This window comes from Eupeodes corollae, chromosome 2 (assembly GCF_945859685.1).
Source record: "Eupeodes corollae chromosome 2, idEupCoro1.1, whole genome shotgun sequence".
Lineage (NCBI taxonomy): Eukaryota > Metazoa > Arthropoda > Insecta > Diptera > Syrphidae > Eupeodes > Eupeodes corollae.
In genome coordinates, this window is record NC_079148.1 from 65,096,717 (window position 1) to 65,115,539 (window position 18,823).

Consider the following 18,823-nt stretch of genomic DNA (forward strand, 5'->3'; position numbering starts at 1 on the left):
CTAAAACCTGCTCTATCTAATTTTCTTAGCAATATGTCATGATCGACCGTATCGAAAGCCTTTGTTATATCAATGAATGCAGCAGCAGAATGGTCCTTACTCTCATATACATTAGAACAAAAATTTAATAATGCATCGTCAGTTGAATCTTCTGCTCTAAAACCATATTGGTTTGAGCTAAAAAAAGGAGGAGAATCGAGGTAAGTAAGGATTTTAGTTTTTAAAACTTTTTCAAAAATTTTAGAGAAAACCGATAGAAGAGAAATAGGCCTATAATTTTTAACATACTTTTTGTCGACTTTTTTAAAAATAGGAATAACCACAGCTATTTTCAAACAATCTGGAAATTTACCCTGAAAAACACTTTTATTAAATAAGTGAGTTAAAATATCTACAATATTAAAGGAAAAGTTTTTGGTAAAATTATTCGAAAAGCTATTGAGTGTAAAGGAGTCAGAGTTGTCTAGAGCACTTATGACTTTAAATACTTCAAAAGAAGATATAGGCTAAAAATAGAAACTATTAAAATGATAGAGATCATTGAAATAATTTTCCGTACAGTTATATGAAGAGTGATTAAACCCAGCATTATATAGCTCCAACAACAATTTGTTAACTAGTCCCCATTCTTTTTTCGAATTACCTTGGGCTGTATTGAACTTATTGATATAATAGTTTTCCTTACAGACGGGAACTTCGAATCGAATCTCTTCACATAACAGTTCATAATTATTGCGAAGGAGAGCATTATTAGGGTGCTTCTTAAACTTAAGTCTTAATTTGTTCTTCTTATCAATTTTTTTTAGTAAGTAACTTTACATCCAAGGTTTTAGTTTTTTGTGCTTAATTTTTCTATTCCCAATCACTTCTGAGCTTTTATTAACATAGCCATGCAAAATAAAAATAAAAAGTTCAAAGGCAACAGAAGGATCAGACGCAGAACAGATTCCATACCAACTTTTAAAAATTAAACAAGAGTTTAGGTGCTCAAAGTTAATCTTTATAGAATTATTGACAGAAAATTGATTAATGATTAAAAACGTCATATTGTTGTTTATCTTTAAAATTGATAAAAAGACAGGTCATACAATGATCCGTAATCTTCAAATCATATAAAGACATGAAAAAAATGATCAATGCAAGTTTTTTGATATGGTAGTTATTCGGGTTGGTTCACTAATGTAAGATTCTAGGCCATTTGAAAACGTCAACGAAAGATAGTTATTTACAGACAAAAATTTCATTCATTTCAGTCATTCGCAGTTATATTCGCACCTAGACCTTCTGCAAGAATCTTAACCGTCGAGGTTAATGCACTCTCGTTCTGGATATTTGGTAAACCAACAATGTCAATACATTTATTTAGATTATTTTGTTGTAAAAAATGTACTTTGCTGGCAAGATTATTTACTTTTATTTATTTTTGAACTAAGAACGATTGAACATTTTTTTTTAAATTGGTTGAAAACAAATTTTTGGGACTTTGGCCAAATTTCATGAACATTATTGTATTTAGATTGTGTATAGTAATTCATTCAATAATTGATTAGTGGACAAGGAAACAAGGTCTTAAATAATTAGAAAGAAACATTTTCTATAAAATACACATTTTTACAGTTTAAATGTAGGTATTACTTTCTGTTTCGCAACATGATTCATTTAAAAACTATTTTTGAAAAAATGACACATAAATGATAGGACATTTGGTTTAAAGTTACTTTCTCCAGTCTAAGGTCATTGCACTTTTTATGAAGTGTTAATCACGTAAATGTGAACGCAAAGCTCTACAAAATTTAACGATAGTCAACCAGTTTTTACGTTCCCACGTTACAAACTCAGCCATTTAATTTTAGCATTACCTATGTTTTTTGGCATTTCATAAATAGTGTAGTAGAAAATTCTCTGGAAAGATTTTCTTATTTAAAAAGAGGCTGGGATGCGACCCACACTGATAACTTCCCATTCCGTCTGTCGATTTGTCTTGCTTAAAAGTTTGTCTATATGTACTTGTATCATTTTTTACCAAATTTGCGTACTATTTTGGTTGGATTTGTATATAAAAATTAATGAATATCTAAAACAATATTTTCTGTGAAATAAAATAAGTTTGGAGCCAATATTTTTAATTTTTGAAAAGCTATTTGAGTCGAAAGTAAATTTTTACCAAGTTTAAGTATTATTTTTTTTTTTAGTTTTATTTTTTGTAAAAAAAACTGTCAATTCGCCTTTTTTCAAAATTTTATCGAATATTGAAAACAATATTTCTTATAAGATAAAATTATTTTAAATTATTTCAAAATTTTTGAAAAGATTTTTAAGTCGAAAATTAGTTTTTACCAACTTTTGTTAATTTTTTTAGGTTTTTATTTTTTTGTAAAAAACTGTCAATTCAATTTTTTCAAAATTTTACTGAATGTTGACAACAATATATTTGAGTCGAAAATCAATTTTTACCAACTTTTATTAATTTAATTTTAAAGGTTCTTATTTTTTGTAAAAAAAACTGTCAATTCGATTTTTCAGAATATTAAAAACAATATTTCTTATAACAAAAAATAAGTTTGAAGCCGAAATTTCATGTTTTTGAAAAGATATTTGAATCGATATTCAATTTTTACCAACTTTGAGTAATGTTTTTTTTCAGATTTTTATTTTTTATAAAAAAAAAACTGTCAATTCGATTTTTCTCAAAATTTCATCAGATGTCAAAAACATTATTCTTCGTTGGACAAAATTGTTTTGGAGATGAAATCATATTTTAGTCGTAAAATTTTGGAGGTGACAAAATTTTTTTTTTCAGTTTTTTTGATTTATAAAAAAACCGTTCAATGGATTTATTTCAAAAAATATACCTGTTTGGTATCATGTTACAGTATATAATATAAAATTTAATTCAAGTCTCTAGCGTTTTTGGTTCGTAAGATATTTAGGGTTAACCAAAATGTTCACCTTTTTTTAAACTGCTATGGTAAAAAAACCACCCACGCGATTTTCTTGAGAGCCCTTTCTGCATCTTTCTGCCGTATTATCTGTATAACAAAATTTATTTGAAATCTATATCTCTTCTGGTTGTTGAGCTATGAACGACGAAAACAACGTAGCGAACGTACGGACGTACGAACGTAAGTACACACGCACGCACAGACATCTTTCTTAAAATCTTTTATTTCGACTCTAGGGAACTTAAAACGTCGAGAAATATCAAAATTTTCAATTTGACGAATCGGACCCATTACAATAACTTCCTATGGGAAGTTAATAAACTCGAAAAAGGCTACCAAATTGATGTTATCTATACTGATTTTGCGAAGCCTTTTGATAGATGCTATACTACTATTTTGATTGAAAAACTGGAGTCATACCTAAGGGGTTGTGTACAATTCGTTTGTATTGATCAAGTGCTTTCTAGTCAAATTATTGTTATCTCGGGTGTCCCACAGGGAAGCCATCTGGGTCCCTTTCTTTTTTTAATATTCATCAACGACCTGGCTGAAATCTACTTAAATTCTAGAACACTTTTATTTCCAAATGAATTAAAGTTTTTCAGATACTTACATTCTTTAAATGATTGTATTCTTTTGCAAAATGATCTTCAAAAGTTAACGGAATGGTGTACAGCTAGAAAATTATTCTTGATCGTTAATAAATGTCAAATTTTTTTTTGTTGCAATTTTTCGAAAATTTCTTTTGATAACTTTTTTCTTGGAAGAATTTTGGAGAAAAAGGAAATTGGTGTATTGTTTGATTCAAAACTAAACTTTAGCAAACACATACTAGTAGAATTATTGTAGCTAAATCCAATTCAATGCTAGGCTTTATTAAACGTAATTCAAAAGACTTCAAGGAGCCTTTTGTCCTTAAATCTCTATTTAACTCCTATGTTAGATCAAACTTAGAATGATCCAAAAAAAATGTACAAGGTGTGATTTGGAATCCTTACTAAAATATTTATTCAAATAGAATTGAAATAATCCAAAAAAAAATGTACAAGGTATATAATTCAGAAATTAGGTTGGAACATCGAAATCCCGTTGTACTTGACTAGATGTAAACATCTTGGAACTCAGTCACTTGAAAATAGAATGTTTAAATTTAATTAAATGTTATATATTATTACGTCTATTTTTTTTTATAAATGATTATATATTTCTCGACCTTTTGTAATCTAATTGTAGATGTTAATATCTCTAATTGATGTGAATAAATAAAATAAAAATAAATAATTTAGTCCAAACGAATTCTTTATTACCTTGTTTTTATTTCTGCAAAACACAATAAAGCCCATAAAAATGTGTGTAGTACTTTGGATCTTATAATTATTAAAGTGTAAAATGTTGATCCTGGCAGCTTTTTCTTCATCAAGTATCACGTTCCGCCATAACTCTCTTGATTAACTTAATTAAATTCTAATAATCAGTAGTGTGGTCAATCATTAAAATAAATGCTCTTATTTTGTTACCACTGTAATACATTATGCGTTTACTCTCATATTTTATGTACGTTTTGATTTATTTTTTTTTTCAGCCACGTCTCGCCGACACCAGACGTGCTGCCATCCACTGTGCTGACTTGGACTTGGAGTACTATCGACTTCGAAGCTTTAGCATCACATCGCATGGTGTTTGTAATTTAGGTGATTCTCTTAGGTAAGTATAACGTGTTTGCTGTTATTCGGGTGTATTTAGCAATAAATTAATTTGTTTCTTGAAACATATCACGTACATTTATAAAACAAAGAAAAATCCATAACATAATATGTCTTCCCACAGAAGCCGGAGATCACGTTCGATTAATTCTGTAACATCGACGGGCACTTCGAATAGTGGCAAGGACCGTAATAACAGGTAATATTTATTTGTGTTCCTAGAGATACATTTTTTTGTTGCTTTCAATTCTGACAATCAGCTTAATAAAGTCAATTAATCTTAATTTCCTTATATAGTCATTTATCTTATTGTCTTTTCTTTATTTATAAATTCGAACATACGAAATGTTGTATATATTTTAGCAATGCTTCAAGGACATCTGGTGATATTATGCTGGAACAGGATAAGAAAGATTTACAAGGCAAAAGTCAAATTCCTGCCTATAAAATTGCAATGCTGGGGGCTTCCGGTGTCGGGAAGACAGCTTTAACATATCAATTTACAACATCCGACTACATATGTGCTTATGACTTGAGTTTAGGTAAGTGTTATTTTGGGACATTTCTATTTATATTACTTTAAGTGTGGGTAGGATAAAAATATGTGTACATTTATCTGACAGCAGGCGCGCCCGAAATAGCTTAAGGTAAACTCTTTTAAGATTGTTTAGCCTTCATCTTGAGTGGAAGATTTATGTTCGTATAACAAGTATCGAACTTTGTTTTGGATTTTACGATATTGTAAGTAGGTACTCGTACAACATGTGACTAAACAATGTGACGCAATGTGATCAAAGAATAATTTATTATGAGATATGGATAAGAATGAACTTGAAAAATCAAACAAAATATAATATGAACACTTTAAATTATCGAAGAGAGATGGGGTCAAATTATGGATGGACAATAGGTAATATGCTATTAAAGGAAAGGTATTTTGAGAAGAACCGTAAATGGGGATTGAAGGATATTTTAGCTTAAAGTTCCGCCATTTCATATCATGTTTTTCAAAAGGGATTAAAACACTTTCAATATTATTCATGAGCGCACACTTCCAGTTATCATAAAACTGTCATTTTCAACTTATTCAGAAAACTCAACAATTGAAATATTTTATTAATTATTAACGGAAAGGATTCAGTATTTTCTTTTTTCTTTTAAATAGATAAAGACTAATATTAACGCATTATAGACCTTTAAAAGCTGTAATCTGTTGATATTTGACAAGTATTAACTATGCCATTATACTAAAAATAGTTGTTGAATTGTTGAAATTCACTTTACAAACGTTTAAAGTTTTGCAGTCACAGTTTTTAAAATAAATTAAAAATTCGGCTGGAAGTAGTGAAACTGCTTTAAGATTTAAGCTATTGATGATTAGACAAGTTAATGAATTGAATAAAACGAAACAGTTTCATCGTTCAAGAACAACTGAAAATATTGATTTTGTAGCCCGTAATTAATTAAAACCTAAGTCAATTACTGGTCCATCTTTGGAATTAGACATTCTATAAACGACGTTACACTGTATTTTGCATAGAGATTTAGACCTTAAGCTCAGTTAAAACAAGAACTTAAACAGATCGCTGATTTTCTCCTTGAAATGTGTATCAATAATAACGTGAATAATTTCACGTTTTCATAGAAAAATGATGAATGAAATATGTTGCTAAACAGAATAACAGCATTGTTGCATTTAAGTCTTAAAGAATCTAAGCATGATTGTTGAAAAACCTCTTCATCCTAAAGTATCACTGTTTGGTTCGGTTTTTGGACTGGCGATGAACGTGTAATTGAACCATACTTATTTGCAAATTTGAATACGGTGAATAAAATACAATACCGAGGTATGATTAATGGTTTTATATGTTTGTAATTGAAAACATATTGATGTGGACTTAAAGCAATTTTACGAAACAAGTTTCCTGGCCGTGTTCTTTCTCAAAAAGCTGATCACAATTGACCACCCGGATGTTGCTCCTACTTGTCATAACTATTTAAGTTCTACATAAATAACTATATCGTGCTCAATGTTTTGTTAGGATCTCAAAGTTCGTCATAAATGGCTAAAGTGGAACTTATTTTACGGAGAAGAAATAGTAGAGTATAAGGTCTTTAAGCTCCACTTTTGGAATTTATAAGATTATGTCTTAAGATGACATTTCAGTAAATTGCTGCAACAAAACTTATGCTTGATTGAATCTTATATATAAAAATGAATCGCGAAATGTGTTGGTTACCGCATAACTCAACAACGCCTGGACCAATGTGGCCAATTCTTTGAAGTTCAAGGATGGTTTTTACCATGAGAAAAGTTCCAATAATTGCCGGAAAACCATAAACACAACACTTTTCTTTCTCCATCACAAATGATTTCTAACTAAACCGTAGTCGGCTTAAAGAATTCGACTTCAAGTCATATCAAATCACAAATAAAAGAAAACAAAAGTTTAGATGTCGATTTGCTGTTGTTTTTCTTGGATCTTCTGTTAACTTATCTACTAAATTTTTGCTTTTGTCAACAGATAAACGGCTGAAACAAATCCGTATATCGTGTTTTGTGCAGAGTGTTTGTGATAGATAGATAGATAGATATATTTATTTGTTTATAAGCTTAGCTTTTACAAATTGATTGGCAATATGTAAATATTACATTATTTCATAAGGTAAGTGCAATATAATTTTAATTCATCTAACAGAACAATAAGGTAAGATATGAAGCAACAATTATACAGGAAATAAAAAAATAATTACTTTTATTACTTAACCTGAAACCTGGATTTATCATTCGTTAAGGATAAAAGCTCTTAAGTTAAGCGAGTTTCTAACATATTTATATATATTCAGTGCAACGTTTTGATCTTCAACTTTCATTATACTATTCATGTCCGTTAAGTTCATAGGGGATAGGAAGTGGTTTCTAACTGCATTACAAATTGGGCATCCTAAAAGGAAGTGTTCAATTGTATCATCTTCATATGTATTACACAATGTGCAAATGTTCTTTGGGTCAAATATATGTCTATCACCGTGTAAAACTATTCTGTGGGCATATCTGTTCGTGCACCTAATTTGCGCTAAGACTTTATGCACGTATGGTTTGCAGGATGAATTCAGGTACGGAGCCGGTTTATATTCTGGTTCTTGTATGTTCGCTAAATAAGGAGCATAATAGCAGCAAGAAGTTTAGTAAGATGCCTTCCTGAAATCTTCATTTATAATGCTTCTCTTCTTGTCTTCAAGGATGCTTACAAAGTATTGACGAACAGGTAATAAGTTTTGCTGTTCCCATATATCCATAAAATTACTCATTAAGGCGGCCTTAAATTTTGTTGCCCAGTTTGGTCGTTGGGAGTTGTTATGGGTTCTCAAGATTTCGTTTTAATTAGGTGCTCATCAGAGGCATTCAACGGTTTTTCCCAGAAATGCAAAGCTCTTTTCGCTATCTCGTAATCTAATGGAAGTGTACCAGTTTCTAAGCGAACCACATTGGTTTGTGTGTTTTTAGCTAGACCAAGCAACTTCTTTAAAACTGAAGTTTGAATAACTTCAATTTTGTCTCCAGCTTCCAGACCCCATATCTCAGCACAGTATAGTAAAGTCGATTTAATTGTTGAATTATATACTTTGATTCTTCCTTCCCAGTTTTCCATGTAAGGGCTCCTCATAGTTTTTTTCGGTTACTGCTGCTGCTGCTCTTGCCTTGGTTTTGAAGACATTCATGGTTTCATTCCAAGATCCAGTTCGACTCAAGGTTATTCCCAGATATTCAAAGCTATCTACAACTTCAATTGAGTCTTCTTTGTATGCAAATCTTTCCGGGCATAATGATATTTTTCTTTTTGCAAAGAGTGTTTGTGTTATTGTTTGTTTAGTTAGTATTTAATGACAAAATAATTTATATTTGATATGCTCCTATAAGACGAAGCAATTTAGGTAAAAGAACCAAAACTGCTACAAAACAAGCTAATTATCTAACTAATCGTACTGCACAAGAACGTGAAGACCAAATTAAACGAGAAAGAATTCCGATATCACAAACGCGTGAAGCGCAAGCGTGACTTTCAACTAATGATCGCTCAAGTTTGAATCGAGCTGCTTTCAGTTACGATGTGTCAATTGACTTCAGTAACTACCAATGTGTTGTTTTTGGTTCTATAAACTCGGTTTGCTCACACTGTAAGCATTAAAATACAAAAACGAAGCTAATGGATTGTGTTGCGCAAATGGTAAAGTGAAATTGTTACCATTGGATCTACCATTAGAGCCATTGCACTCATTGGTTTCAGGAATAGGAACAGATTCCTTACACTTTTTGACACATACCCAACACTATAATAATATGACTTTGTTTGGCCCAACAAATGTAGTTCGGGAAAATTTCATGCCAACTTTCAAGGTATGTATTATAGCAGTTATTCATAATTATTTTAGCGAACACAAATTTCTATCACCAAAGTAAGATGTTTATTGATAGATATAAGTTACAACTAAATATATAATTTTTAAGATCAAATATTATTTAAGTTTGATCGTCTTTGCTTAAAGGTGGTCGAATAGCCCATTCATCACTAAAATTGCAATTAAATATGCAAAGCATAGGCTCTTGTTCACACAGTACTGTAGCGCCACCTTAAGTATATGCGAATGAAACTCGAACCTGCAACATTTCGAAGAACTCTGCAATGGCAAATGTTTTGCAGCAATGTAAATTGATTATTTAGGATGAATGTACGATGGCACATAAAACATTTTTGGATGCTTTAGACAGAACCTTAAAAGATCTACGAAGCAATAATATCATATTTGGTGGTACAATTCCACGATCAACGCCAGCTGATGAAACCAATGCATGTCTAAAGTCCTCCAATTTGTGGACACATGTCAAAGTGCTTCATTTAAACAAGAATATGCGTGTTGATTTGCAAAATGACAAATCTGGTCAAATTGGTAATGGCAAATTTGCTATAGACATGTTGATTGGCTGCATTATCTTTCCTCAAAGTTTTTGTCAAGTAACGCAATCAAAAGACGAACTTATTCAAAAAGTGCTTTCAGGTGTTTCGCAAAATTACAAAAACTATTATTAGTTGAGCGAACGAGATATATTGGCTGCAAAAAACATTGATGTAAATGAATTGAATTTCAAAATTCAAGAACAAATTACAGGCAAACCGAGGATATATAAATCAGTTGATTTGGCTACTTAGAAGATTTTCTTATACCGCGCATCCCAATGATTCCGATTGATGTGCCTATTGAGTTTAAAGATCTACAGTTTCCAGTACGGCATGCTTTTGCTATGACCATACACAAGTCCTAGGGACAATCATTAAGTGTTTGTGGAATTAATCTAGAAAACAAATGTTTCTCACATGGTCAATTGCATGTTGCCTGTTCCCGTGTTTTAAAACCATCAGATTTGTTTGTCTATGCGCCAAGTTATCAAACAAAAACATCGTATTTCCCAAAGCACTACAATGATAATAAAACTGGTTTCTGTTAATAATTATGATTCACATGATTAACAAAAAAGCGATTACTTAATTTTAAATCGTTATAAATGTTTCATGTAATTATTTTTTATTTACAAAGCCCTACCACCTGTCACAGTGTTAGTTTCCATACTTTTCCGAAACGGCTTAAACAATTTAAATGAAATTTTACATTGAGAATATGTTTTTATCTATTTTTATATATTTCAAAGTTGTATTGTTTAATTGCATCAACATCGTACACTGTGCAACGATGTACAATGAAGCATTGATTGCTATTGAGGATCTTTGCCTTATCAGTGCCAACTTACCACTCAGTCATTTCGGTATGCATTCACCAAATCGAAATGCATCTGATTAAATAGACACTGAATTGAATCGTGAACTATAATAAAGGGAGATTTTTTTGAGGTTAGGATTTTCATGCATTTGTATTTGACAGATCACACGGGATTTCAGACATAGTGTCAAAGAGAAAGATGCTCAGTATGCTTTGACATTTCATTATGAATAGACTTACTAACGAGCAACGCTTGCAAGTCATTGAATTTTATTACCAAAATCAGTGTTCGGTTCGAAATGTGTTTCGCGCTTTACGTCCGATTTATGGTCTACATAATCGACCAAGTGAGCAAACAATTAATGCGATTGTGACCAAGTTTCGCACTCAGTTTACTTTATTGGACATGAAGCCAACCACACGAATGCGTACAGTGCGTACAGAAGAGAATATTGTGTCTGTTTCTGAGAGTGTTGCTGAAGACCGTGAAATGTCGATTCGTCGCTGTTCGCAGCAATTGGGTTTGTGTTATTCGACCACATGGAAGATTTTACGCAAAGATCTTGGTGTAAAACCGTATAAAATACAGCTCGTGCAAGAACTGAAGCCGAACGATCTGCCACAACGTCGAATTTTCAGTGAATGGGCCCTAGAAAAGTTGGCAGAAAATCCGCTTTTTTATCGACAAATTTTGTTCAGCGATGAGGCTCATTTCTGGTTGAATGGCTACGTAAATAAGCAAAATTGCCGCATTTGGAGTGAAGAGCAACCAGAAGCCGTTCAAGAACTGCCCATGCATCCCGAAAAATGCACTGTTTGGTGTGGTTTGTACGCTGGTGGAATAATTGGACCGTATTTTTTCAAAGATGCTGTTGGACGCAACGTTACGGTGAATGGCGATCGCTATCGTTCAATGCTAACAAACTTTTTGTTGCCAAAAATGGAAGAACTGAACTTGGTTGACATGTGGTTTCAACAAGATGGCGCTACATGCCACACAGCTCGCGATTCTATGGCCATTTTGAGGGAAAACTTCGGAGAACAATTCATCTCAAGGAATGGACCGGTAAGTTGGCCACCAAGATCATGCGATTTGACGCCTTTAGACTATTTTTTGTGGGGCTACGTCAAGTCTTAAGTCTACACAAATAAGCCAGCAACTATTCCAGCTTTGGAAGACAACATTTCCGAAGAAATTCGGGCTATTCCGGCCAAAATGCTCGAAAAAGTTACCCAAAATTGGACTTTCCGAATGGACCACCTAAGACGCAGCCGCGGTCAACATTTAAATGAAATTATCTTCGAAAAGTAAATGTCATGGACCAATCTAACGTTTCAAATAAAGAATCGATGAGATTTTGGAAATTTTATGCGTTTTTTTTTTTTTTAAAGTTGTCAAGCTCTTAAAAAATCACCGTTTACAATACTGCAAAAATCGCTACGATTGTTGCCTGCAATGTCCCACTAATGAATGAAAAAACAAAGAACCATTTTTGACCACATCGTGCTCTCAGTTTCGGCAGGACAACGTAGATTCTTTTTTTTTTTTGGACGCACCAGGTGGAACTGTTAAAACATTCCTTATATTGCTAATTCTTGCTAAAATACGATCAAATAATGGTATCACATTGGCTGTTGCATCAACGACAGACTATTTGGAGGCACTCTGTTACTCCTTTCAAGTGATTTCAGACAAACACTTCCCCTTATTTCACGATGAACGTAAGCTGATGAGATCAACAAGTGCTTAAATCATCGCCACTGTAGTGTAATGTTGAAAAAGTAAAACTGAAAGTAAATATGCGTGTTCAAATTCTTCAAGATCCATCAACTGAAACATTCTCAAAAACAACTGTTAGATATAGGCGACGGAAAAGTTAAACCTCAAGATACAACATTTGTTACCAGGAGACTTGGTGTCATACAAATCTATTGATACAGTTTGTGATGCCACCGAAGCTGTAAATTATTCAACTGAGTTTTTGTACTCATTGGATTTACCAGGCATGCCACCGTATAATTCCCAACAGAAGGTTGAATCTCCGGTAATTTTGTTTCGTAACACGGACAATCATACGTGGTGTGGTCTCGAGTGGTCAAACCATCCAGTTTGTTTGTATTGGCGAAATATGAGATTACAAAAAATATTGTACACTATTGTTTTTCTTTTCGTAATAATTACCGATATGTATATAATTTTAAAGAATTATTTAATAAATAAAAAAAAATTGTTGGTGATTTGTTATTTTAATGTTTCGTCAATGTTTACAGTACTCTATACCTCTCCCACTTATTATACCACATTCTTACACACTTTCAATAAGTTATTTATTTCAATCAAAATATTCTCTAAAAATAATTTATATGACAAAACAATGTTTGTCGGCTTTCCAGTTAACTTCACTTACAAGAACCTTTCGTTAGATAAAACTTTTGATATCTGTAACGCTTTCGCAACGCATTTCCGTGAGTCATTTATAAATAGCCCTCAAGAAGTTGATAAAGTATATTTTCATAATCTTCACACTTTTTCGCAAACTAGCTGTAGTCACATGCCTGTGCTACAGAGTACGGTCCTTGACCTTTTATCTGCGTTGAATGATGATTGCTCAGCCGGTCCAGATGGTATTCCCCCGATAGTATTAAAAAAGTGTAGTAATGCTATAGTTGAACCCCTTACGTTCTTATTCAAACTTTCTCTAAAAACAGGCAAATTTCCCAGTATATGGAAGAAGTCATTTCTAACACCAATTTTCAAGAAAGGTAACAAGGCGGATATAACAAACTACAGGCCCATTGCAAATCTTTCTTGCATTCCTAAAGTATTTAAACAAGTTGTTTGTGAAAGTGTAGCTATTTTTAGTAAAAATCTCATTTGCGAACAGCAACATGGTTTTGTGAAAAAAAGGTCAACCTTTTCTAATCTCCTCACATTCTCAAACATATGTTCAAACGCTTTAGAACAAGGTTATGAAGTTGACTGTGTATACACTGACTTTTCTAAAGCTTTTGACCAACTTAGCCACTAAATTATTTTATTTAAACTCAAAGCTCTTGGTTTTCCACCATTTTTCTTAGATTGGATCAAATCATACCTTGGAAACAGGTTCTATGAGGCAAAATTTAGAAATTGTCTTTCAGAACCTTTTGTTGCTCAACCTGGTGTTCCTCACGGGAAGTTCTATGCAAGTGCAATATGCAATACGGCAAGTTTTGGTTTTATAAAACGCTGGGCAAAGGAGTTCAATGATCCCTATGTTACCCTTTCTTTGTATAATTGCCATGTTCGTCCTCATGTTCGTTTCATTACGAAATTCATAGAATAAAGGTCTTCCTTGGGAAGATCCCTAAGATCTGCCCTCCTATGAACATCGTATTCTACTTCTTCAAATGCAATCTCTCCGTCAAAGGCGTGTTAATAATGACTTAGTATTTTTTCATCAACTCATTAATGGTGAAATTGATGCACCTTATTTGCTTTCTTGTGTACATTTGAATTACCGGGGCGGAACTCATCACCTGCACACATTTGATTTTATACATATTGACTTCCATAGAACTAACTATGGGAAAAATGAAGCTTTAAGTCGAATGAGCATTTTATATAACTTAAACTGTTCATCGACAGATTTAAATTTAAATAAGGTGGGATTAAAATCATTGTTTTGAACCAGTGCTCCACTATCGTAAACGTTCTTATTTTATTTTTTGTTCTGTAATAGTTAAATGTTATTTTTGTTTTGTATTTTATGCGTGTGTTAGGCTATATTTATATTATTTTTTACTAACAACTAACACATGCACTTATGATGAGCCTCTGATCGTAGTTTGAAGCTTGCTATAAGCTTACTACTTTCTGAAATTCTGAAATGTAAAAAAAGCTAGTTCAAAATAAAACTAATAAGTATAAATTTTGATGAATTTGTTAGAAGATGATGTGGAGGTTTTCGAATTAATTAAAGTTGGAATTCTTTCCCAAATTTAAAATACTAATAAATATGTTTTTAGCTTCGATTAACTAGCCTTTTATAAATGATTTCGCCTTACTAAAAATATGACTATCTGCGATAAAGAGCTAGATTTTTGATTTAAACAATATTATAAAAAGTTTCCATTTTGTACAAATAATTCGACTGCATCCATAAACCAATTATTGGTGGCTCTACGATTCTTAAATTGGAAAGCTTAAGAGGCCAGTTGTAGCTATCATTGAAATTGATCCGGAAAAATGTTTGAATTGATATTTGATTAGAAATGAAAATTATGTACCAATCGATTGGGAATCACACAAAGAAATTTTGTTGAGAAAAAAAGTGTAATTGTGCATTTATTTTTCTCTAAAAATGTATTTTTTTTTTCGGACGGAAATTCATTTTAATGAACAGCTGATACTTTTAGTGCAAAGGGTAAACAAATCGTTCCAATGATTTCTGTTTCATTTTCACACAATTCCAATGACAATTTTCTGTCAGTAAAAATTTTTCGGTGGATTTCAGGAAATTTTGTTCAGCGACAGAAATTTTTAATGATATCTTTAAACGTCCTGCCAACAAAATTCCAATGTTTGTTTTCAATGATGAAAACCAATGATAACTATAGCTGGAGCCTAATTGAAAATATATCAAGTTTTCAAGTATACAACCTGAAATGTCGCAGGTTAAACGAAATATTTTTTTATATAGCATCTTTTCTTTCTTATATTGGTGCTGTTGACGGAACCCATATTCAAATCCAATAAAATATTGTATATTTAACATGAAGTAAAAGTTTTTCTTAGGAGGACCCTTTTTCTTTTGCTGTAAAATTTGGATTTTTTTCTTTTTTATCTTAATTAATTATTGTTTCAAAAATACTTGTATTATTTCAACAAATCACAACTTCAAAATTCAATTTCACTTGAAGAATAAGATCTATGCCAATGCTACGCAATCGATTTGAAGACTTAAAGATGAAATTCGTGAAGTTATTAAAGGGCATAGAAATAAATGTACAATGAAACAAAATTCCATTTATTATTTTTTTAATACTAAAATGAAACTTTGAGTAGAACGATTGACAATTTTTTCTAGAAAAGGCGAGAATTTGAGAAGAAAATTCTTCTTAATATTTTGTTTACTTTTTTTGTTACTGATGTTACTTGAAAATAATCAGTAACTTCGAAACAATCCCAACTCTTTTATTTACGTTGTAAAATGAGCAATTTTTCGTTTTATCTGAATTATAGTACTGATTTAATTAACTGTTGAAAAAAGACGCAGAGTCTATAATGCTCTATTGATTGCTCATAAAAACAAAACTCCTAACCCCACTTGTCTCAATGCAATTAATTTAATATCCATCAGCCCAATAAACCCACTTTATCAAATTCATATACTCCGAAAACATAATAAAATCTCCAGAGAAATAAAACACAAAATCAAATTGGAAAAATATACCTACCTAATAAAATTTATCTACGAAGGTATTATTGGGTATTTCCTGAGTGGCATTTGTTATTGTTTTTCACCACAAATTATAAAGCGCAATCGATAAAATGCTTTTTTGTTTTTGTAAATCTGTTTTGGTTGATTGCGTTTTTGAAAGTATCTGCAGAATTTTTTTCTGCGTAAACTTATGTTGTAAAAACAATTGAACCAATCATTTGGAAAACTGTTTTAACCCCAATGAATAAATAAACATAATATAACATAGTTTTACGGAATACAATAGTTTGAAAAAATAGAAGACTTATGGTATTTAAGCTAATTCCATTTAAGACCTATCGGATTGTCATTGGTTATTTGCGTAAAAGTTGCATTTGTGATTTTTAAATTGTTTGTAGTGCTTTCAAACTTAAATGGGTTCAAACAGTGACAAATTATCAACTAGCTTTCTCAAACACTCCAAAACGGGTTAAATCGTTTTCCATACTTCCCAAAATCCTACTTCATTCATCGAAGATTCCAGGAAATTCAAATTTAAATAAAGTTATTAACCTTACACTCTCGAAAGTTCAAAAGTCAGGAACCTATTTACTTGGCTGTTTGAACAAAAGGTTCAACAAGACTCTCAAGAGATCAAGGGACATACTTCAGATGATATTCGATAACAACTCAAACTCAACATTTTGCAGTACAAGTAACACCCGTACCGTATATGAGGAGTTAAATATTCACATTTTTAGACCTTTAAGTCCTTCAACTTGTCTCTCCTTTTTGCTTTAGCATATAAATGGAAAATATGAAATATGTTTATAATTTTCCAACGTCATCATTTTCATCATCATCATCATCGTTTTCGTTTGCCATCGTTGCGTCGTGTCGCGTCGTTCGTCTTCAACGCTTTGATTATGTACACACTTACATATTATTACTTTGTTACTTCTTTGTATATTTTACTTTGTTTATGTGAATAATAAATAATAATCATCAGTATAACAGGATTTATGTGCATAATATTCGTTTTTCGAACACAGAATTTACTTGAAAGCATTTTACGTTTTCTATGAAGCTGATGAAGGGCTGGAGAAGTGAAATGAGAAAAAAGAGGAATGTGGAAAATGTTTTTCTTGGCTTTCTGCAAAATATACATAAGTATCTTCTTGAACTCTTATAATAGAAATTTCAATAAATTTCTCATGCAACAAACTGCAAATCATCAATCATCCAATTCGCTCATCAAAATCAAATCTGTGGAAAATTATTTCAACAATAAATCCAAACCACATAATCACCGACCGCCTCCTGTTGGCTGGTGGAGCTGTGTGGCGTGGTGTGATGTGGCATGGCAGTGGTTTAGCTTTGTCGAATAGATTTGTGGGTTCTATGATGATTTGTATAAAATACAGAAGGACATGACATGGACGGAAACAAGAGCGGGAGGGATTGGATGTGTGTATAGGAACATGAAGATTGAAGTTTGTAGATTAGAAGTGCTTATCTTGGAACTTAAACAAACGGTCTTTTATGAATATGACGTATATGCATTTGCAGGCAGACACATTGCATGTTGCATGACTGTGACTTATGGACAACACGCAACATTACAAGTAAAGAAGAAAAAGTCATTAACTCCAGAGGTGTATTTAGGTGTATGGAGGCCTGGGCTGATAAATAAAGTAAAAATAAAGACTCTGCCCCGTCTGTCGATTTGTCTTGCTTAAAAGTTTGTCTATATGTGTTTGCATCAATTTTTACCAAATTCGCGTACTATTTTTTGTTGATTTAATTTTTTATGAAAAAACGGACTGTTGGATTTTTATATAAAAATTACTGAATATCGAAAACAATATTTTCTATGAAATAAAATAAGTTTGAAGCAAATTTTTTTTTTAATTTTTGAAAAGCTATTTGAGCCGAAAGTAAATTTTTACCAAGTTTATAATTGTTTTTTATTTTTTTTTTTAGAGTTTTATTTTATGTAAAAAAACCGTCAAATCGATTTTTTTTTAAATTTTACCAAATGTTGAAAACAATATTTCTTATAAGATAAAATTAGCTTGAAGACAAAAAGTTAAAATTTTTGAAGAGATATTTGAGTCGAAAACCATTTTTTACCAACATTTGTTAATTTTTTTTCGGTTTTTAATTGTTTTTAAAAAGCTGTCAGTTCGATTTTTTTCAAACTTTAACTGAATGTTGACAACAAGATTTTTTGAAAGATAAAAGCAAATTAAAGCCAATATTTCAAAGTTTTGAAAAGATTTTTCAGTCGAAAATCAATTTTTACCAACTTTTATACATTTTTTTAGGTTTTTATTTTTGTAAAAAAACTGTCAATTCGATTTTTCTCAACATTTTTTAAAATGTTGAAAACAATAATTCTTATAAGATAAAATAAGCTTGAAGCCTAAATTTCAAGTTTTTGAAAAGATATTTGAATCGATATTCAATTTTTACGAACTTTGAGTAATGTTTTTTTTAGATTTTTATTTTTATAAAAAAACTGTCAATTAGATTTTTCTCAAAATTTTATCAGATGTCAAAAACATTATTCTTCGTTGCACAAAATTGTTTTGGAGATGAAATCATATTTTAGTGGTAAAATTTTGAAGATTGCCTTCGTTTTTGAGGCATTGACTTTAATTTTCCAGCCATGGAAGTAGATTTGTATAACATTTAGACTAGATCGCAGATTAGATTATGAAACCAACTGAATCCGAAGAGAAAATGCAAGTATCCTCAGCGAAAAATGCTGTTCTACAAAAAGGAAGTAATTTTCAATCGGAACTAAATATTGAGTATAGAATAGGGCCTTAAACTGATCCTTGTGGTACACCGGCCGTTAAATCATATATTTCAGAAAACCAGTTATTAACTAAAACCTTAGATTTCCTCTGAAATAAAAATTATTGAATTATTTTTATTAAAAACACTGTGAAGTTGAGTATCAACAATTTGTGTAAAAGCGCATTATGCCAGACCG

General features: G+C 31.5%; 1 protein-coding gene across 1 annotated transcript in view; it reads left to right on the forward strand.

The window, feature by feature from the left end:
- Nucleotides 1-18,823, forward strand: part of LOC129945370 (uncharacterized protein DDB_G0283357) — a 219,452-nt gene that overhangs the window by 190,368 nt on the left and 10,261 nt on the right. Inside the window, exons 7-9 of the mRNA XM_056055061.1 lie at nucleotides 4,525-4,646; nucleotides 4,770-4,844; nucleotides 5,009-5,187. Of these exons, the coding sequence (XP_055911036.1) occupies nucleotides 4,525-4,646; nucleotides 4,770-4,844; nucleotides 5,009-5,187 (376 nt within the window). The remainder of the gene's footprint in view (nucleotides 1-4,524; nucleotides 4,647-4,769; nucleotides 4,845-5,008; nucleotides 5,188-18,823) is intronic.